The 21,995-nt window shown below is 55.9% G+C and overlaps 1 protein-coding gene across 2 annotated transcripts; it reads right to left on the bottom strand.

The window, feature by feature from the left end:
- Positions 1-1,534: 1,534 nt before the first annotated feature.
- CPA5 (carboxypeptidase A5) lies at positions 1,535-20,944 on the bottom strand. 2 transcript variants are annotated; one of them, XM_028525765.2, is made up of 11 exons: positions 20,725-20,942; positions 19,527-19,608; positions 18,359-18,493; positions 10,339-10,437; positions 8,921-9,022; positions 7,661-7,762; positions 7,212-7,322; positions 6,698-6,788; positions 3,161-3,360; positions 2,788-2,872; positions 1,535-2,377 (listed from the first exon to the last, which is right to left on the bottom strand). In XM_028525765.2, exons 1-11 carry the CDS (start codon positions 20,838-20,840, stop codon positions 2,190-2,192), a joined length of 1,311 nt encoding a protein of 436 aa, XP_028381566.1. In that variant the 5' UTR covers positions 20,841-20,942; the 3' UTR covers positions 1,535-2,189. The 2 variants fall into 2 exon arrangements, with proteins under 2 accessions (XP_028381566.1, XP_028381569.1); XM_028525768.2 differs by lacking the exon at positions 2,788-2,872 and having other exon boundaries at positions 20,725-20,944.
- Positions 20,945-21,995: the final 1,051 nt, after the last annotated feature.

Genomic DNA, 21,995 nt, shown 5'->3' with positions numbered 1-21,995 from the left:
CACGCTGTAGCCATCTTCGGCCCTGGTGGACCAGGCCAGAGGGTGGGAGACCCAGAGCCCAACTGCCCCTGGAAGACTCAAACGCGTTCCCGCTGGGAGTCAGGACAGCAGAGTCCAGTGGTCCTCGGTCTTTCGGGGACCTCAGAACTCCGGGGGCAGATGGTAAAAATGCAGATCTGAGGAGTCCACCCCAGAGACTCTGTTTCAGCCGGGGTGGTGGAGCCCCAAAATATTCATGTTAAATGACTCTCCATGAATTCTGCTGCAGGGGTGGCCCAGTGGCGGTTTTAGGACAGTGGTTTTGCTTTTAGACAAACCCAAGTTCAAATGTCCTTCAACAGCTTTCCATCCACCCGTGTGGCCTTGTGTGGCTTTTAAAACCTCTCCAAGTTGGGCTTTCCTTATCTGAAAAATGAGCTTATTAATACCAATCATATCCCCCCATGAGGATGAAATAACAATATTTATGCAGAGGGCAAAAAAGTTATAATCACAGACTCCAGTGTGCACAGGTATAACTTGCTTTATTTATCTATAGTTTCTATTAACTTAGCTCCTGACCTCATATTTCCTGCTAATAGCAGAAAACTAGCTTTGGAATACTAGATCACTCACACAACTTCTAGCTTAAAAAAGAAATCTCAAGTCTCTTTCGGGAAGCCACAGCCCGCATTGGGTTTCTCTCCTCCTCTGTTGCCGGCTCACACTCTGGAGATGATCTGGGTTCTTCAGGGGCTCATCGCCCTCACTTCCTCAGGCCTCCCCCCATGGCCCCACTGGTCCTGGGCGCGGGCATCACCTCCCCTGGTCTCCGTACCTGGGTGCTTCTCATTTCTTTGCTCAGAGCCCTCACAGCTGCTCCGCTGAGCTGGACCCAACCCCGCAGCTGCCTCTGGTCACCAGCGCAGACGCCTTGCTCAACCATTGTTAGACTGCCGCTCAGACGCCATGTTGGAATGGGCCTCACCTAGAGTTTCCATCGCTGCTGATCACCTCCGTCCATTAACTGGTCCAACATCTATGTTCTTTTTACAGGTCGGGTGGAAAGCAGGGCTTGTTCTGGTTTCACCCTGCTTTCCTCTTCGTGATTTATAGTAAAACCCTGGGCTTTGCGTCCTGCAGGGGTCGACTCACAGGTACCCACAATCCTTTTCATTTACAGCAGCAACAACAAAAGTCTGGCACCTGTGAGTACTAGTCCTGCTTTCTGCCACAGGCTTACCCAAATCCGTCAGACCTCCAGTTGACCTCTTGCTTCTTGGGGGTAACTGCCCTCCCCCAAGCAGGAGGCAGATCGACCCATGACCCTGCTCCCCGGTGGTAGGGGAAGTCAAAAGGTACAAAGAGGCCTGAGGATGGGGGAAGACACCTCATTTGTATCTCAAAACACTAGCCCTTTCTCTCCCCTAGACGAAGTGCTTACTGAGCACACAGCGCAGCCTGAACTAACTGCTCAGTGTGTGACCGCCACGATGACTTGGGTGAGGAAGAGGAGCAAGAGGATTCCCCCCCGCCCCCCCCCCCCCCGCCCTGGACTGTGTGCTGCTTCGCTGAGCTGGCTCTGCCTGCCTGTGACTCTGTGCTCCCAGACTAGGGGAGCCTGTGAGGGTGCCCAGGAGGAGCAGGTCCCAACGGGTGACTTGTTCACTTTCACTTCCAGGGCGGGGGGGGGGGGGGTCCTGCTGACTGGGGCCTCGGAAATGCGCCGTGGGAAGTGAAGCAAGAAGGGAAGGAGGCTGCCCCTCTCTGCCCACCTGTCCCTCGAGGCGCTGGAGATGCCACTACGGGAGTTCCACTCCTAGATCAAACAGTGTCCCCACCAGAGTCATCTTCAAGATGGGAGCACCACCAAGGATCGGTGTATGTGTATGTTAATGGTTCCCGGGGGCGCGTTGTCTGCTCCAGGCCCTGAGAACACTGCAAGGGTGAGGCCCGGCGGCCCCTCATCCTCCTGAATACCCGGGGAGAGAAGGGGCATTGGGAACTGCCTCTGTCCCCTCCTCAAGGCTGAGCTCAAGGGGGTGGCCGCCAGTGCCAGGGGCCACCAAGCCTGTTCAAACTTGCTTTTATTTTCTAAGGAGTCAGGACAGGGGTTTGAGGAAGGAGGGGGCATCTGACTCTGGGTTCAGGAGGAGGCCCAGGCCTTGCGGAAGAGGATGAGCGCTCCTGCTCTGCACGCGGCCGTGCTGCTAGTAGGGGTGATTCAGGGTGTGCTCCATGATGGTCCGGATGGCCATCCACGTCTCCTGGGCTGTGGGGATGATCTGGGAGGCCGGCAGCAGGAAGCCGTAGTGCCCGGTGTCCCGGAGCTCGAAGCTGAAGGAGTACTTGATGCCGCTGTCGTAGGCCCAGTCCAGGGTGATCCCACTGGCCACGTCTGCACACAAAGGGCAAAGAAATGCCCCTGAGTGGAAAGTGGGCCCCGGAGGCCAAACCCCCACTCACCCCAGACCACACCAAGCCTCCCAACCCAGGCCTTAACCTGGGCCACTGCCCGCCCACTCAGCCCATTCTCTGCCCCAGCAAAAGGAAGGCTCCTTGAGGCCACTAGGTGGAGGATCTTTGCCCTCTAGAAATGCCACCGAAAGCTGGGCACTGGGACCTGGGAGCTATGAACACTGTGAAGCAACAGCTACCTAGTGAAGACATCGGCCCTGGCCCAGCCCAGCCGGACCTAGGGCACTGCCCTGTGGCCAGCCGGGCCTGCCAGGCAGCAGAGAACCTGCACCCGCCCCTCTCCAGGTGGCTGTGGTGCCCGAAGAAGCAGCCAGGGGAAGGCTCACTCACAGAGGGTGGTGCTGATGCTGCCATAAATGTACTTGATCCCGTGGACCTTGTACAGGGCCTGCACCGCTCTCTTGGCCAGACTGTGCTGCAAGATGACATCCAGAGGGTGAGAGGCCAGGGCTCTCCAACCCCGCACACCCTCACCAGCTGCCGAGAAGGAGGAGCTAGGAGTCTTGGACGCTGACTATGTAGATGGCTCTCATGAGAAGGGAACACAGCACCTCCAACTTTGGACTTAATCACACATGAAACCAAGCTCCCCCTCCTCCCCACCCTGGCATGGCTGGGTCCAGACTCTTGTTTCAGACTGAGGGCCTGAACCCCCTAGGAGTCTGCCAGATGCCTCCCCCAAGCCCTATGTGGCCAATCTCACCAACTCCTCCTGGTCTGCAACGGGCTCCAGCGAGTGGCCGTACGGGTACATGAGCATCTGAGAGTAGCTGTGGATGGAGATCAGAGCCTTGACGTTCCCATGGGCTGTGATGAAGTCCGCAGTGGCAGCCACCTCTGGCTCGGAGTGAGGGTAGGGCCCACGATAAGTCTCTGAGCATGGGTTGTCATTCGAACCGTTTCCTGGAAATAAAATAAAACCATCTAAAGGGTTCAAGTTCCCAGGCTTGGGAAAGACACTTAATGCTCACAAAACAGCCATGTATGCCTCTCTACATTTCCCAGCTTCCTTTGCAGTTTGGTTGAGGCCATGTGACTACTCCTGACCAATGAGACTGTGTGCAGTAATGACGTGTCCCCTCTAGTTTGAGGCTGTAAGAGCAAGCACGATGTCTCCACACTCTCTTCTGTCTGTGTGGTTGGAAGAAAAAAACTTTAGATGGAGGAAATATCCTGGGTCCTTCCATCACCAGGGATCCTTCCGTCACCATTGGGAGAGCCCTGCCAAGGGCAGCCACCTGCCCACATTGGACTTTGTGTGCATGAAAAACAAAGTTTTATTGTGTTGAGCCACTGAGATGAGGAGGGGTATTTGTTACTGCCGCATACCCTAGTCTAATACATCAGAGGGGTGTAGCCGCACTGGGACTCAGCAACTCTGTGGGCCTGTAAGGAGCTCCCTGGGCTTGTCCTTTGGTTAAGTCCTGACTGTGGCTCCATTACAGAGGTGGGTCTGCCTCGGCAGTTGCCTCCAGAAGAAACTCTAGGTCTCCAACCCCAGCTTCCCCTATGAGCAGCGACCCCTTCGAGCTGACCCTTCATAGCCGATCCCCCGCTGCCATGGGGAAGGCTTGGGTCAGCAGAATGCTCCAACTCTGTGTCTGCTCAAACCGTGCCGCAGCCACCACCCCAGGAGCAGCACGGATGGGGGTGTGGAGCGCCAGGAAAAGAGGGAGTAGAGCTCGTGGTTGCCCAAGCCTGGTCTGGAAACCGCAGATGTATCAAGTCTCTGGAAATTCTTTTTGGGAACTTGAACTGGGGGAGGGAGTAAAGAGGAGCTGTGTCTCTGTTTTGGTCACAAATTGAATTCGTTCCCATCTCCTCCTAGATCCTTTGCTCCCCATCTCTTTCCCTCCTGTTCCGTTTTCCTCCCTCCCCACGGGCCACGTTGCAGAGGCCTGGGCTGGGCTGGTCAAGGTTTGTGGGTTAGGGACACACTTGGAAAGAGTCGTGCCAGCCCCTCCTCTCGCTCCTCCTCCCTCCAATGACCACACACCAGGCTGCCCCAGAGGCCAGGGATCGCCTGATTCCTGAAGCCTCCTGCGGGTGCCACAGCACCCCTCACCCCCCAGGGCAGTGGGCTGGCTGGAGAGCTGGGCATGGGCCCATGGCCCAGTTCACACGATGCCCTGGGGTTTCGGCAAACTGCTCCGCCCCACGAATGCAGGTGAGGGCTGCGTGGGTGGGAGGGACAACAGACAGATGACTCATTACGCAGCAATTAAATTAAGGCAATAATAAAACCATAAACAAAACCTTCCTGCCTGAGTCACCAACCTCCACACTCCTTGTTATTCCTGGCCAGAGGCACTTCTGTCACCCGGAAGCACCTCCCCTCTGGATCTGCAGGTCCTCACCTGGGGTGGGGACCCAGGTTGGAAGGGGATGTGCCCGCAGGGAACCGAGGGGTGCAGGGGTGCAGTGGGGAGCAGTCCCGAGGGAGGGAGTCAGCCCAGCTAACAGTGGCCCGGGTTGTTGTGTCTGCCAGGAGCTTCTGCACCTGCTACACTTGATGAATGACAAATAGCAACAGCCGAGCAGAGCAGGGGAGGCTGAAAGCTTTGTCCGCGTTTACAGCCCGCGCTTAGAAAGTGGTTCCCCTGCCAACGGCCAGGTGGCTTTGCCCAAATATGGAGGAACACTTCAGGCCATTAGTTCTGGTTTGAGCTAAGCAGAATAAACTAATCTCCCCCGACCAAATGGGAATTAGCTGCCTGCCTCTCTCCGCCCGTTCACAAAGTCCTCTGAGCCTGCCTGCTTCACGAGTACCTGCTAATGGATTCATTAGCTATTTATTTTTCCTCCTCTAAAAATGTAATTTGTAGCAAGGGGAAATCTCTGGAAGGGCATGGTAAATTATTAAAAGCAGTAATCTTTGGGTAGTGGGATTATGGGAGCTTTTTGTCCCCGCTGGGCTTTTTCCCCCATATATATTTTTTACATTGTTTGTATACTGACTCTTTTTTTTTCTTGCAGTGAAACCACAAACGTTATTTTCTTTGAGAAGTAATTTGTCTTTCTGCTAGCCAGCCCATCTCCGGGTCTGTGGGCACTCACTTCAGCCAGGTCTGAGGGGCCCGCTTGGATGGCCACTTGGGGCCGGTGTCTGGCCATTTGGAGGTGGAAATGTCTCCTTTTACACAGTTGTGTTTCTTTACACAAGCAATTACACACGCAGCCTCCAACTCTCAGGAAGCCCCCACACTGTGGCCTGGTGGGCTTCTCTCCGGGTGCTTCTGAACTGTCCTTGTTTTTCAATGAGAAAAAACAAGGGGACTGAAAAGAGCCTGAATTTCAAAGCAACAGGCAACCAGATCTAGAATGTTCCACCTCTTTGGTTTAGCCGCCCATCTGTGGATCTGCTTTTCAGCAGCAACAGCACCGTGTCCTGTGGAGCCAAAGCTCGATGCCCCGGCACCCAGTGGGTGCTGCATCCGGGGATCAAGGATGGCGCTCATGCAGCCCTCTCCTCTGGACACTGCGCTGTCTGGACCCAGCATCCCACCCATTAAAGTGCCAAGTTCCCAGGTGCATATACACATCTCTGGGCTTTTGGGGGGCCTCAGTTTCCTCATCTAATAATCCCCATGACCCTGGGGTGGTAAAGGAGACGATTTGGAAAGACACCAAGGAACTTGGGAGGAAGCTGCCCACCCCTCCCCGGAATCATACAGCCTGGCAGATAGCCAACCCCCACCCAGCAGCCCAGGGTTACAAAGTAATTAGTCAAAACTAAAAACTAGGCTCAAGGGGTACTGATGATAAGGAATCAACTTATTGATAATATTTGAAGTATTGTTCTGGCCTCCCCAGAGGGCAAACAGCAGGTCCCAGGTCTCAGGAAATGAGTTTGGAGGCCTTTCCTTGTGGCCTGCCCCCTTCCAGGGGGGGCTGGGGGGTTACTGCAGACCCCGGACTGTCAACAACCAGCAGGATCACCTTGCACCTCCGCCAGCCCTCCTCTGCCCTGTTTCGGATTTCACCCTTGCAGTCAGTCCCCACGCAAGATGCTGTTTCCATGTTTCCTCTGAAGGCTTAGCGTACGTCTACATCCCACACACATGTGCAACCTGTCCCCACCTCCCAGTCCTAGGCACACGCGTGCCTGCCCCTGGCCACGACTTGCAGAACTAACTACGTCGCCTCCCAAGTTATGAGTCCACACAATGGGCCTGTGGGAGACGTGTCCAGGACCAAGTCCTTCTCCCGCCCCGCCCTCGGGCCCAGCAGACCGCCATACCTCCAAAGCCTGACCTCCAGTTCCTGTTAAGATCCACACCGATGCAGGAGATCCCGGGTCTGCTGGACTTGTTCTTCCGCCACAAGCGGTTCTAAGAAAGCCGAGGACAGAGGACCTTGGGACTGGGCCCATTTCCAGGGCTGGGAACCCCTGACTTCCTAGCCTAGGAAGGGGGCTCTCGTGGGACAAGCAGGGGCAAAGGGAAGGAATCTCCAGGGCAGGATGTGGCTGGCGTGGAACTGGACCAAGGCTGCAGATCAGACTCTGTGGTGAAAGCTGGGGTGTGGGCAAGGGCCCAAGCACAGGCTGCCAGCAGTGGCCTTCCTTGGGCAGCAAGAGGGAGGTCAGAGGACAAGAGCCACAGCTTCAGGACTGAACAGCCTCCCTGCCTCAGTGAGACTCGGCAAGGAACCCGAGGGACGAGCTTCCCAAAGCCGAAGTGACCTTTCCTCCACCCCCCCGGAGCTGACCCCTGGCCCCTGACCCCTGACCCCTTCCTTCCCGGGGCCCTCACCATGCTGTGGGTAAAAGCAAACCCATCGGGGTTGGAGACGATCTCCAGGAAGATGTCCATGTCATTCAGTATGTTCGTCAGGGTGCCGTCTTTGCCATATTCATTGACAATCTGCAAGAAAGGACAGAGCGGGGACGGGGTGAGGGACAGGAGGCCCTAGTGGGCCCTCCTCCGGGGCTGAACAGGACATCTGCACAGCCAGTGGCCGCAGGCAGAGGCCATTAGGCACATCCTTTGTGCAAAACCAAAAGCTTGGATTTTAAGCAATTAGAAGGCAGAGGCCAGATGTGCGCTCTGTGCTGCGAAAGGCCAGCTGGCAGCTGTTCCAGAGGGCAGGAGGGTAGAAGCACCCTGAGTTTAAAAAACCAAGTGTAATGTTTCAACTGGAGGCTCCCTGAAACAGCCAAGCAGCCCCCTCCCCTGCCCCAGCCCCCATCGCCCATGCTGACCTGCTTGGCGGTCCAGATGCCTGTGGCGTGGGTGATCCACTCCCGGGAGTGAATTCCAGAGTCAATCCAGATGGCCCGGCGCTGAGAGCCTCCAGTGCTGAACTGGGGAAAAGCCCCCGGACCCAGACAAGTTTGAACCAAGATGGCTACAGCACTGTCGCTAGGCTGCCTGGAAGGAGGCCCCGGGTGTATCCTCACTGCCCGGGGCGGCCCTAGGTGCCCAGGAGGGGGGCTGTATGCACAGGTACCTATGCATGAGCCCACAATGTGCACACGTGTCGGGGCCCTGGAGAGCAAAGTGATCCAGCCAGACACAGAACTTCCCAGGTCTGAAAGTATCTCAGATGCTTCTCGTGCCTCTCAAACTTTAAAGGGCACGAGACCCTCTGGAGAGCCTACTGAAATGCAGATTCTGATTCAGTAGGTCTGAGGAGGGCGCCGAGGCTGGGCATTGCTAACAGGCTCCTGGGGATGCTGCTCCTGCGGGCGCGTGAGGACCGCGCTCTGAGCGGCAAGATCTCAGACCACATTCAAGCACGCAGACGGCCCTGGGGAAAACTGCCGCAGGGGCGAGTGAATTCAGGTCCAGAGTCCGCTGAGACCCCTTGGCCCTTCCGAAGAGCCCCCCAGGGAACTTCAGAGAGCAGCGGTGCCTGTCTTCTCTGCCGGCTGGATGCCCTGCGTGGCCCACACTCCTGAGTGCCCTTTGTTTGTTTGCCAGTGAGCCCCACGCTCTGCTCTATCCTGCCTCCTTCATGACCAAGGGCGCTGCCACTGCCATGTTTGCGCAAACTCTGTTTGCAGTGGGCCTGTGAAGGGCTGGGGAGTCCCCCGTAGACTCGGGTGCCTCTGTGGGGCTGCCTGAGCCAGATGACCTCAGTCACCTGTGAATGAGGCCTCCATGCACCTCTCTCCCACTTCACAGATGAAGCAACCGAGGAAACAGGAAGCAGGCGGAGTCACCCACGCTCACACCCCGAGTCCAGGGTGACGGCTGCCACTCTATTATTCCATCTCCGTAGCAACCCTCCCACCTACTTCCTGACCCAGGACATGCCAAGCCAACACACTATCACCTGTCCATGCCTACAAGGGTGTGTCCCTGATGACCACAATCCCAAAGTTTACGGGTCACCTCAGGACAGGCGTGTGCACCTCTTCCCTTCCTTTAAAATTCCCACCAGCCGCGACCGTGCAAGAGCTCAACCTTATGCCGGAGGCCTCGCCACAGAGCCAGTGATCCCCACCGCTCGCTTTTACCTTCAGGATAAGCATGGACCGATTTTCAAAGCTGTCGCCAATCCAGATTTTTGAGACAATATCTGCATTCTCCATTACAAAGCTGTCGATCCAGTTATAGATCTGAAAGGAGTGGAGTTTATCAGACAGGCAGTGAACCCCAGGACCTCTCCGAATAGTCCCCTCCCCCCGTCCTCCCCTCCTTAAGGACTTCCCACCTTCCGTGAGGATCTGAAGGAACCCAGATCACAGACTACAAGACGACGACCTCCAGGTTGTAGGAAGCAAGCTGTGGTCGGCCTGGGTCCCCAGGCTCCTCGCCACCATGCAGAGCTAGGCCTTGGCCTGGAGGAATAGCAGGTGCTGAGCCTGCCCAGCGCCCGGGGTCAGCCTGCAAAGCTGTCTGTCTCAGGATGGAAGCTTCTCTTACTTCCATTCAATACATTTGACAGATTTCATAGCCCTCGCAGTGTTTGTTTTGGTCTTTCTCCTTTTAGATTGTTCTTTAAAAAATATATTTTATTTATTTTTTGAGGGGAAAAGAGGAAGGAGAAGGAGAGAAACATCAGTGTGTGAGAGAAACATCAATCAGCTGCCTCTCACATGGCTCCACCCAGGGACCTGGCCCACAGCCCAGGCGCGTGCCCTGACTGGGAATCGAACCAGTGACCTTTTGGTTCGCAGGCCGGCACTCAGTCCACTGAGCCACACCAGCCAGGGGCTCTTTTGAGTTCTAAGGCACCTGAAAGCAGGGTCATTGATCTCTGACATCAGTGAGTGCTAACAGGCTATATTCAGTCATTTTCTTATTCTTTCAATACATATCACTGAATTAACAATTATATGGAAGAAAACGGACCCTTGGAAGGAGGAGAGTGGAGATAACAACAGAGTGGGCAACACCAGGGACGTCACGCCCTCCCCAGGGGTGGGAGCTGTGCCTTGAGCTTCTTTCTGGACGGGTGTCTCTCTGCTGCCCTTGCGCCTTTATAAACGAGCCACAGTCGGTCACGGCTGCCCTAACCGGCTGTGCCTGTGATCACGAACTTTCTCCAACTGAAGGCGGCTCCATTTCTTCTGCAAAATGGCTCTCCAGTGTGCCTGGCTTCCTGCACTTTCTACATTCTAGTGCCCATGGCTGGGGCCACTTCACCCCAGGGGCGGTCGTGGAGAGGCCAAGACCCCCAGATCCACAGCCAGAGAGTTAGAAACGAAGGTGCGTCCACCTGCTCCGTTCTGGCAGGTCCCGCCTTAGTGTCCCACCTACTGGACTCATTTCTGCGCCACAGACCTTCACCCAACATCTGCTCCACAGTCCCCCAGTGTCAGATCACGGTCCCCCGCAGACCCCAGAGTCCTTCACTAGCCTCTGCCTGAGTCTGGAGACCCTGCGGTCACAGACGGAAGACAGAGGCCGGAGCTCCACCGAGCAGACCTACCTCCTCCAGGGTGTGGTAAGAGGAGTAACTGAAGCTGCCGGCGCTGCGCTCCAGCCGGCGGGACTTCGCCATGGTCTCTCTCTCCTCGTCCAGCAGCACCTGGGCGACAGGGGCACCGGTCGGCAGGGGAGCGGGAAGCAGCAGGCTGGGACGGGCGTGTCTCCTCTGAGCCCAGCCTCAGCTGGCGGTGTGCAGACACGGCATCGACACAGTAGGATGCGCCCCCGTGAGTGTGAGCTGCAGAGTGCAAGGACACGCCCGGTCCCCGGCGGCTCTCCTGCTTGGCGAGCTGGCGTTTGTGGTGCCATTCCCAGATGAGCACGGGCAAGGGGTCGGAGAGCCCTGCTCTGTGTCTGCCTGACTTGCTGTACGACCCTCGCCTTCTTCCCCTCGGCTGGGAGACTGGGACGGCCATATAGGCCCTGGCCCTCTTACCGGACAAAATTCACCATAGATAGGAAGGCGTTTCTTAGAAACGGTGCTCGAGGCCTGCTGCCAACACTGCTTTTGTCCTCTGTGAGCACTCTGTTAGGGCCCAGGCTGAGCCACGGACACCGACCCTCTGGGGCAGCACAGGGCTCCCCCACCGACCCGCGACCTCCAACCTGCCCGCAGGGAGTGGCCCAGACAACTGGTATGCAAGCCACTTGGAAAGCCAGTCCAAATCCTTGTGATTAAAGTGCCAACAGACTTTCGCTCACCATCCTAACTGCCCCGTAAGCACAAGCGCAGGTGAGCCAAAGCCAGCCCTTGGGTGTCAGTTTGGAGTTGTCACTCAGTCCTCATGGGGCCCTTCCCACTGGCTCCCGAGGGGGCGGTAGAGTTGACCTCCCACATGGGCCTGGGACATTTTTTCCCACCTCGGGACTCAGGGAGATGGGCAGGTGCCCTTCCCTCCAAGCTCACACACCCTCACACTGGCATCCAGGGCCCCAGGCAGCCGAGCACTCAGCACTGACCGTGCAGTGTGGGAAGGACCGGAACCCCTCTGCCACAAAGGGTGCTGGGAAAACGGCCTCAACCCAAAGCCGCCCTGGTTGGCAGCTCACAAGTAAGTCTTGAAGAGGCCTCGCTTCAGCCGGAGCCTTTTGGCTTACTAGGCATCTTTAATCTCACTCTATCATTTGATCTGCTCATATGACCAGATAACAGAGCAAGAATCAACTCTTCGTGTTCTAGAGATAAAGAAGCAGATTAAAGAGCTAAAGGGATTTAATGAAAAAATTAACAACGGGCAGAGTTGAGATAAGAAACCACACCTCCTAGTTCACAGCCTTGGATTCCTTAAGGCTAGCTAGCTATGAAAACTAACAAGAATTATTTTGAATATTTAGCCCTTAACGGTGTGGCTCAGTTGGTTGAGTGTCATCTTGCAAAGCAAAAGGTCGCCAGTTCGATTACCAGTCAGGGCACTGGCCTGGGTTGCGGTCCCGTCCCCAGTCTGGGCAACTAATCTCTGTTTCTCTCTCACGTCGATGTTTATCTCCCACTCTTTCTCCCTCCATTCCCTACCTCCAAAAATAAATAAATAGATAAGCTTTTTAAAAGAATTATAGCTAGAGAGATGTATCTAGAGATGTAGCTATGCATAGGTATGTATGTATGTATATAGGTACATCTGTGTGACTCTGCATGTGCATGCACAGAGAGAGGGCAAGCAAGCGAATAGTAACAGTTAACAGGTGAAAAGTCCATCCTACTATTCTTGCAATTAAAAAAGTGTTTTAAAATAATGAAAGAGCAATACCCTGAGCCAAGGACAACAAGACACGAAAATTCCGAAAATATATGAAGATATTAACAATGCCTGTGAGGACAGAAGGATTATGATTTGATGCAATTTTTTTTCTTTTTTTTTTGCTTTTACATTTCGGCAACGTCCTTATACCACTCCAATCAGTAAAATCTTCTAAACAAACAACACCAAGGCAAAAACAAAACACCCTAACGGTGAAAATACAGCTGAGGAGTCTTCTGGCTGGAAGAGCGCCCTCCCACGCCCGCCCACCTTACTGCACCAGGCACCGCTGCCCCAGTCCACTCGCTCACGATAGAGCTCAAGTTCACAGGCTTTGAAATAGGACTGGAAATCCATGTTTGGGGTTGGAGTTCATCGTATTTTCGTTTTGAGCATCGACTCCAGGCTGGACCATCCTCCTTGCAGTGTTTTCGGGCGGAACTGGCCAGGCTGAGGACAGCCGCCGCACCAGGGCGAAGCCGGCTTGCTGGCTGAGTTAGAGCCGGCAGGAGGAGGCCGGACCCTCCCTGGCACAGCACCACCCTGGGAAGCTCTGACAAAAGGAATTTGTCTTCTTCCCAGGAAATCAGCGGAAATCTCAGTGCCCGCCCCCCCCCCCCCCACGCCCGGTGACCAATGTGTCTCGGAGTCGGGCAGCACCAGCTGTGGCGAGCAGCTGCGGGGGGAGAGCAGGCCGCCCAGTGCACCTGGAGGTAGGGCCCATCCACGCGGCTCTGGCCCCGCCGCAGTGACGGCAAAGGGCCGGTCGTCTAACTCCTGGGGGCAGTGGAGGGCCTGAGGTGGTGGGTGAAGGTGTCCAACAAGGAGGAGAAACTGGGGAGAAAGGAGGCCCCGTGCGCTCACCCCAGGCAGCCCAGGGACACCCACAGGAAGACAGCCCCCCCGAAAGCAGCCCTTTGCTCCGCACGGCGGCGTGGAGGCAAACGGGAAGTCGGCACCAAACTGCAAATATACTTCCAAACACCCTCCCGGCCTCGTGAATGGACGTGACACCCACTCGCAGAGCGGGAATGCTTGGCCGGCCGCGCAGCTGGGCCCCAGCTCCAGGAACATGAATCCACCCTGGCCTGGAAAAGACACAGATGTGCGCTCCCTCGCGGGCCCCGGGCCTCAGGGCCGGGGGAAGGGGAAGGGAGGACCAGGAATGCAGTCTTGCCACAGGCTCAGGAATGCCTAATTACAGCCCTGTCAGGCTCTCGGAGAAGAGAAGGAAGAAAAAAAAAAAAACCCTCAGGAGTCAGCCATTTGCCTCCCTGGAAGCCATAACCTGACAGGGAAAGTAATACCTTGGTGTGAATTAATTTATGACAGGAGTGAGGAAGCATGGGGACATTAAGCAAAGAACAGCACCTCCAGGAAGGGGGAGGGAAGGAGACCGAGGGCCCCTGAAAGAGAAGGTGACACCTGGCACCCGCACTGGGAGCAGCAAGCACAGAATATAAAACGGACGCAGCTCACAGACACCGCGGGTGGGGAGCCGGAGCCGGCTCTGACCCCCCTCCCGGCAGCCACCTCTCCACACATGTCCCCCGCCTCCTCCTCCAGGCCCGTTGGCAAGGCAGCTCCGTGGCTGGGGGCAGCCACAGTCCATGTTTACTTGGAAGGGGGGCTGCAGACCTGGGGTGTACAACGGACCCCCCCCAGGAGATCGAGGCTGAACTGGGGAGTCGCTGCACGAAAGGCAGACTGGAACCAGCATGCAAACAGCAGCGCCCGCCTCTGCGGGGGCGCACGGCGCAAGAGCAAGGGTGCCGGGCCTGGAGCCAGGCGTCTCCGATGAAACCCCGACGCTGCCACGAACCCGGGCAAATCACTAATTTCTCTGTGTCTGCAGAAAATGGGGGTCATGTAACCCCATCCTCTAGCACGTGTTCTCGTGAAAATTAGAGGGGTCAATGCATGTAAAATGCTTAGAACCTCGCCTACCATAGAGTAAATACTAGCTCTGATGATGCTGATGACAGTGCCAATGACGGGACAACAACAGTAACTCTTGGGGTGACTCTGGGACTGCGTGAGGGAACAGGCACGGGCAGGCACCACCGGCAAATCCGGACGCCTCTGGCGGGAAGTGGCGTGTGCAGGACCTGGGGTAGCAGAGTGCCTGCCTCCTGAATGGTCATGTGGGCAAGTCCATGAGCGCCCACCCCTGCCTAGGACCCTCAGAGGGGCCGGACCCCTTCTGTCCCTGTCCCCTTGGCACAGCCAGACTCGGCCTTTCCCTCGGGCTCTGCCCGTGATCCCCGCCTCCTTCCCTCGCTTTCTCCTGCTCTCACCCCTGCCTGCCCCGGCCCGGCCCGTCCTCCTCCCCAACCAGCAGCATTTCCACTCCTGAATCTCCCCCCCACCACTGTTCATTGAGCCCATACTGGGCACAAAAGAAAAGGCAGCCAACAAACAAAACCACCTGCCCTCATGGAGCTTACCATCTAGGAGGGGAGACAGACACTAAACCAGATAAATAAGAAAATGATACAGGATTTTAGGCGGCAGGTGCCAAGGAGAGAAGTGATGCAGGAGAAGGAGGGAACTGGGGGAGCGTGGAGCAGAAGGATGCAATGTAAAATAAGGTGAAAAGGTGACAGGTGAATAAGGTTGCAAAGGCAATGAGGGAATTTTCCCTGCAGATATCTGCAGAAATGGCATTCCAGCCACAGGCACCCGCCTGTGCAAAGGCCCTGAGGTGCAAATCTAGTCAATGGCCCTGAGGCAAGTTTCAGGAACAACAAGAAGGTCCAGGTGCCTGAAGCAGAGGGAGTGAGGGGAAAACACTCTTACAGCCATTGTGAGGAGTCCGGTTTTTGCTCAGAGTGCTTGGGAAGGCATGCAGGGTTTTAGGCAGAGGAGTGATAGAATCACTTAGAACCTCTCTGGCTGCTGTTTTAAGACTAGGTAATAAGGAGGCAAGGGTGGGAGCAAAGGGAACCGTTAGAAAACTCCTGGAACAGTCCAGGGGAAGGCTGATGGAGTGTTGGCCCAGGTGGTAGCACAGGGTGTGGAAAAAGAGATAGATAGATAAGTAGGGTTTTTTTTTTTTTGTAAGATACATTTTGACAGGAGAGCTGATGGGATTTGCTGATTGGATATGGGATGTGGGAAAGGAGTCAAGGAAGACTCCAGGTTTCTTGTCTGGTGTTGCCATTTCCTGAGCCGAGGAAGGCTGTGGAGGAGACTTTTGGGAGCCTGGGGAGCTCCGTGTGGCCATGGGAAGCCTGAGATGCCCACAGGCAGTAAGGTAGACGAGTCTGGAATTCAGGTCAGGTACATGACTCGGTTGCAGCTGTTAATATGGGAGCAGCAGGAGGTTGAAGGTATTCAGTGCCATGATCCTGGCTGAGGGGAGGTCAGAGGACAGAGCTGGGAAACATGCAAATAGCAGCCCGTACGATGGCATAACCCAGGAGAGTGTGGATTTCCAGGTTGGCTCTCCAGGGAAGTGAAGAAGTGGGGTGCTGGCTGGAGGGGGGTGGGGTGAGGGATCAAGAGAGGATATTTTTTTAAGGTGGGAGAAAGAACTCTATATTTGAACGCTAATGGAAGTGATTCCGCAGAGAGGGGGAAATTGGTTGAGCGATATTTACACTAAATTGTATTTTGCTCTAGATGCTCAGAGTCTGGGTGATTTTGTTTTCTCCTTTGTGCTTTTCCCCTATTTTCCAAATTACCTAACATGAATATTTATTAATTTTGTAATCAGAAAAAAAAGCCATTAAAATCCACAGAGCTGATTGCTCAAGTGAAGCTTTTCCGCGGTGACTCATCCTAGGGGAGAAAAAAAAAAACCCCGAAGGGCTGAAAAGAACGAGGAGGTGAAGAAAAATTAAATGCAAATAGAGCTCACTCGAAATCAGATAATTTCTTGCCTGGCCCACCGCAATTTCCTCGCCGCCCTCCCGCCTGTCAGCCGCTCCCTGATCCTGGCCCCGACACAACACTGTCGCCCTCAGAGAGAGATTTCTTAAATGCAAATCGGATCTTGTCAGGGACCTCCGCTGGCTCCCCCACAGTTTTTGGGATCAAATCTTGACCCCTTCCCCCAGCAGAGGATGCCCTTGGTGATCTGGACCAGCCACATCGCCAATCACCAATCACCAATGGGGGGGGGGGGGCCCTTCCCCTCCCAGGCCCCCCTCTCTGCTCTTCAGCCACACCGTAATTACTGCCTTTTCAGAGCGACTTGTGGGCCTCTTGTACTCGCTCCCATAGCAACCTGCTCCACTCCCTCTGAGCGCTCATCCACTCCATTGTAATCACTGATTCACTCCCTCTGCTCCCCGCCCCCACGCCACTCTGCTCCCCTGGATGCAAGACGGATTCCCAGCACCTTGTCCAGCACACAGCAGACCTCTCTGCCTCTGGGGGCGGGATGAATGAATGCACCTCTTCCATCTCAAGCATCCCTGTGATCATGAGAAATTCAGGGGGTGGTGCGGTGGGTGGGGGCACTTCCCTCCTCAAAACTCTCCAGTGCCTCGGGCCCAAGTGAAAGGCAGCACCAAAGCGGTTCATGCTTGTCTCGGCCTCGCACTACTGAGCGAGCACACCCTCTTCCCTTTCCTGCTCACACCCAGCTGAGCAGCGGGTCCCACAGCAGGTGCTGGGATATAAAGATGGAAACAGGGCATGATCCTGGGCCTTGAGGGGCTCAGGGAAAGAGGTGTCTCTCTGGGCATGCTCTTCCCAAACCTATCAATTGAATATTTCCGCCCAGTGGAGTAATTTTAGTGGACAGTTGCTGAGGACCCACCATGCGGAAAACACTATGCCAAAAACTGGGGCTGAGGAGATCCAGAAGACAGGGAGAAATCAGGCCTGTGTGTTAATAGCTGGCACGTCAGACTGGAGGCCAAACACCTGAGTGGTGCAAAGCCTCGCCCCTCCTGTTAGCACCTCTGAGCCTTCTTCCTCCTGGACGCCTTTCCCCATCATCGCCACAAATCAACGCAACGCAGCAGCCTCCCCCCACCAGCTCCCAAGACAAAATCTGATCTCAAATCTGACGATCAGAGCTCAATGTGTTGCAGACAGAGGGACTCGGCAAAAATCCTGCCTGCCTGCCTGGGTTAGGGCTGAGAGTCCAGGGCATTTTACTGAGAGAGAGAGTAATCGGTCTCCCCCCACCAACCCTCCACCTCCAGGGCCCCCAGCCCTGAGGACCTCAGGGGAAGACAGGCTGAAGGAACGGGGACCACCAGCCCCAAAGGAGCCGGGGAGGCTCAGGGGTGCCTCTGGAGCCATCCCTGATGTGCGGAAATCAACAGAAACTTTTTAGAGATCTCTTCCTATCTGCTCGCCAAATGCTGGGGGGCGGGGGCAGGGGCGGTGGGGGGATGTTTCAGGACAGAGCAGGAGCAGGGAAATGCAGCCTTCAACAAGCGGGCACGGGCTTCAGTGAGAACCGAGCGCCATTTCTTTTGATGTGGTGGCCTCTCTTGTCTGTGGGAGTTTCCCCATTTTTGTTTGTGGGGATTTAATTAGAGAAGTAGCCCACCCCCCACATGTGGAGCGGGAAACAGATGTGCCCGATGAGGATAAAAGTCTTTGAATGGGCCCAAGTGCCCCAGCCCTGTGCTCGCCTGGGAAAGGAATGCCGCCCGATGCGTTTATCCCCTGGCATGTGGTGTCAAGTGTGTGCGCTCCGGGAGACCGTGTTCCCACACTCTGAGCCCCGGAGGAGGTTAGCTGCAGCACAGCGTGGCAGGGAATGGACCTCAGCGGGTGCAATGCTGCAGGTACGCTACAGCATCTGCAAAGGGGCACCCCAAAAGTCACTGGGGGAAAGGAGGCTCCTGGGGATATCCTTGAAGACAAAACAATTGAAATCAAATTCCAGAGAGTTCGGAAAAGACGCTGCAAGGGGCAGCAGCCGGGGGAACAGGGAGAAGGGGTGCCCAAGGTGAAGGCGAGTATGCAGCCATGACTCCCAAAGCCATTGCTCTGGGAGCCTTCTGCCTGGGAGAGGGGCTTGGTACTGAGAGCCCTGCGCTGGAGGTCAAGCAGGGAGTCACAGCGGGGCTCACACTTGACTTCTCTGGAATGAAGGAATTCCCGTGTGTGCATGGCTGAGACGCAGCAAGGGCAGGACAGAGCAATCAGAGAGGCAAAGGCAGCCCCCCACAGCTGCCTCCACACGGTGCCCTAGAAAGCCCCCCCCCCGCCACCGTATCTCCTCCTGTCCCCCTTCTGTACTGTCTGCCTGGGACCTTGTTCCTCCACGTTGAGCCCACACCAGAAAGGCAGCGCTGGGGGGCAGGACCTCACCTGGATGTCCTTTATCATGATGCTGTAAACAAGGCCGTGAGACTCCAGGTAAGTTTTGACGTCTTTCAGTTCAGCGAAAGGAACTCTCATGTCCACAGGGAGGCTGGGCCGGGCTGGGCCGCGCCAGAAGTCCACCTCGTTTACGAAGGAAAGAAAAACGGGTGCATTTATCACGTGCCCTTACACACCGTCCCACGGGCGCCCTGGAAAACAGGTCACCTCCTCTTACAGAGACACACGGGTCCCAGTTCCATAGTGAAAACCCTCAGGCCAGGCAGAAAGATGGGCAAAAGCAAGAGAATCTCCAAGTTGCTGAGTCCCTGTCCCTTATTTCAAGCACCTGCGTCCCCCACGCTCATACTGCAACTTTGCCCAGATCCAAAGAGCCCCAGACTTGCTGAAAGCGCGACAGCTCATTATCTGGGACATGGGCACGGACACGGACACAGACACGGACATGGACATGGACAAGAGCCCTGGTCAGAAAGGGGAGATGTCGCCGTCCCCAGACCTAAAGTAGGAGAGGCCTAACTAGGATTCCTGGGTCACTTAAATGTTCCGTCCATTTTTCCATTTATAAATTGGAAAGAATTATTACGGGGTGTTACGATCCTGGTTGGCGGGGGCACTCATACGAATAGGAGCAAGGCCTTCAGGCCACATCCAGAGGCGGCAGGTTGCTTCAACCGCCCTCAAACGACGCCTTTCTATTGTGGTCGTTGAAGACAACGCCTCCCACTGTGGGACCCTTGCAGAGGACAGATGTCCTCGGAAACAATTGCTCGGGCCGACAGGGATGAGCCCAAATGCAACACAGGTTTTGCCAAGCCAAGTTCTTTCAATTGGCAGACAGATGTGGTCTGCCAAGGCTTCCCACCCAGAGACACATGTCCCCCCACCACCACCACCGCCCCGTGGCTTCAGGACATTTCAGCCGTTCTCAGGGCAGCCTCTTCGCCCCGCCCCTCCATCCAGAACAGAAAGCGGGAGCCACCCAGCCTTCTGGACACATGTCCCCGACCTTTCCTCTTCAGATCACAGTTCTGTGATCTTCGGCAGAGCCACCAGGGAGCAGGTTGGTGGTGGGCGGCGGCAGGATGGGGAGCGAAAAGTGCAAGCCACTGTGAGGGACGGGAGAATGTGTCCCCAAGCCCTGGGGAGTACTCACCTTCTGGGGCTTCAGGCTCTCCAGATCCCTGAGGAGAGAAAGCTGCTCCTCATTCTTAGCCAGGATTCGGAGAACCTGGTCTCTGGGAAGACACAGGGCGGGGAGAGGGAGCCATGAGAGGGCTTCCTGGAAGGCTGTGCCGCTTGGGGGAGGCAGCGTGGAGGAGAGACCAAGCTGAGGGGACCTGGTGGGAAGGCTGGGAGGCGCCTGGTCACGGGGAGGCTGAAGGACCCCCGGGCAGGACTTGTAGCTCTGGGCATAACACACGTCCTTCCTCCTGGGCCAGCGATCTCTCCAGCCCCAAGAACAGACGACCCCATGGACTAAATAAAACCTGCCGGTGCCACTAACAAACCCAAGAGCAAGACAGGGAGAGGAGGCTGGGGAAGGAAGGTGGGGGTGGAGGCAGGTACGGGAACAAGAGGCATGAAGGGGAGAAAGGAATAGGAACTGGGGTTACAGGGACGAACGTTGGTCCCAAACGTTCCTCATACAACATTCCCAAGACCAGGCTCTGTCCAAACCTCATGCCCCCACCTGCTTCCTCCCAAGACCCTGAGGACATGGAAGGGGAGGTCAGCCTCACTCTGATCTCACTTCTGGGGAAGCCGAGCTCCTTCCTGTCCCCCTGGAGGGAGTGGGAGGCGGTGTGCCTGAGCAGCCAGCAGGGCTGCCGCCGGGGTCTGATGCCTGGGATGGCGTGGGCTCCCTCCCCGACTGCCCGTGAGGCCGTGGGTGATGAAGAGCCTGCCCTCTATGCTGGTGTCTCTCTTCTCCTGCGGGATCTTCGGAAGGCCGAGGGAACCATCACAGCCGGCCTGGCTTATCCTACCAGTGCTTGTTGTCACTTAAATGAGTGTAATACCACATCCATCTGTGGTGGGGTACTTAGTCCTGGGGGGTTACTAACTTCTTTGAGGATCTGAGGAAAGCTATGAACCTTTCCTCCAGAAAAAGAAGTACATACACACAAAATTTATGTATGATTTCAGGGCATTCTTAGAGCCCACATTAAGAAATGTGGGTCTGGGGAGGGACAATAACACAGCTGTATGTTCTACCCGTGAGCGGGAGATCATGAGTTGGAAGTGGGCTCAGGCTGACCAGGTCCCAGGAGGAGGGCCACCCCCCTAGTGAGACACTCAGTCCCTGAGCTCCCCCCGTTAGCCCCTCCTTCTGCCATGGAGCAGCCACTCACCCTGTGAAATTCATTTGGCCCAAAGCCGATGCCAGGATAAAGCAGCAGACCAGGAGCGCCCGCCTGTCCACAGCGGACGGCCCGGGGCCCAAGCCTCCTCCGAGGGTGCCCTGCATGCTTCTTCCTCCAGGCGAGCTTCAGGGGCTGTCCCCGCGCACAGGCATGGCCCAGGCCTCAGGACAGCGCAGCACCTAAACGCCGGCAGACCCGGCCTGAGAATGGGTGTTAGGCTCTCTCTGGGGAGGCCCCAGAGATTGTGACTCCCACATGCCGGCCTGGGGAGAGCCAGGGCCGCCCCTCCGCCCTCCCGGGCCAGTCCTCTCCTGGGAAAGGCAGAGGAAAGAGGGAAAGAAGAAGACAGGGCCCTTAACTTTCTCTCCCCACCCAATCCCCCACTTTTTAATTGCATTTATTGGGGTGACACTGGTTAACGACATTGTGCAGGTTTCAGGGGAACACAGCCTCTGCACACTGTGCTGCGGGCCCTTAGCTTTCCTCCTTCCCTGGAGGCTTCCTGGGCCAGGGTCTCGTGAGCATCAAACCTGCCACCTTGGGGGACAGGTGAGAGTAACTAGAGACCCATGGAAATCCTTCAGTTCTTTCCTTCCTTCTCTCCTTCTGCCTCCCCACCCTCTCACTCTTTCCTTGGGCCACAGCCTCCTTACACATGAGGGTGTGGGCAGCATTGAAAAAACACACGCAGGGCTGAGAAAAGTGGGCGCTCACATCCGGTGTAAAAGATTTGGGGCAATTGACCTAACCTCTCAAAATCTCAGTTTACTGGTCAGTCTAATGGGGTTAATAACACCTCCCCTCCCTGCCTTCCAGTTGGGGAGGGGCGGGTTTTAGATGAGACAACTTGGGTGCATTGGCTTGGCAAAGCCTCAGAAATGGAATGGATTCTTCTTTCAAAGGCACCGACTCTGAGTGGCCACTGCATCCCAGGTCAGTATTCCAGTTGCAACAGAGAAGGGGAAGAGGAGCGAATGGAGAGGGGAACAAAGGAAACGCATTGTGTGAGGAGGGATTCAGTGAAGAGTCCCTTTTCTCTGCCTTCAGGTGGTCGCCATTATGCTGGGGGAGGCGGCGAGCGTTCTGCTGGACAGGAAGGTCCCTGCGGTCATTATTATAGTTCTCAACAGACGGCAGAGTGCATTTCTCGGTCCCGCTAAAGCCGCGCGCAGCCCCCTTTATGGTCTGGAAATAGCAGGGATAAAGCAGAGGCCGGCACACAAAGCAGTCATATTGGAAGCGGGGACTGAATGGGAACC

This window comes from Phyllostomus discolor, chromosome 10, assembly GCF_004126475.2.
Source record: "Phyllostomus discolor isolate MPI-MPIP mPhyDis1 chromosome 10, mPhyDis1.pri.v3, whole genome shotgun sequence".
NCBI classification, from domain to species: Eukaryota; Metazoa; Chordata; class Mammalia; order Chiroptera; family Phyllostomidae; genus Phyllostomus; species Phyllostomus discolor.
Note: the sequence above shows the minus strand (reverse complement) of the source record. Positions and strands in the feature narration are given on the sequence as shown.

What these genes read in the sequence shown, in the direction of transcription:
- CPA5 (XM_028525765.2), bottom strand. Translation starts at nt 20,840, where the DNA reads ATGCAGGGCACCCTCGGAGGAGGCTTGGGCCCCGGGCCGTCCGCTGTG. An exon ending in GGCCAAATGAATTTCACAGG is followed by an intron (nt 19,609 to 20,724) that starts GTGAGTGGCTGC and finishes GTGTCTTCCCAG; the next exon opens with AGACCAGGTTCTCCGAATCC. An exon ending in TTGCAGACCAGGAGGAGTTG is followed by an intron (nt 2,873 to 3,160) that starts GTGAGATTGGCC and finishes GTCATCTTGCAG; the next exon opens with CACAGTCTGGCCAAGAGAGC.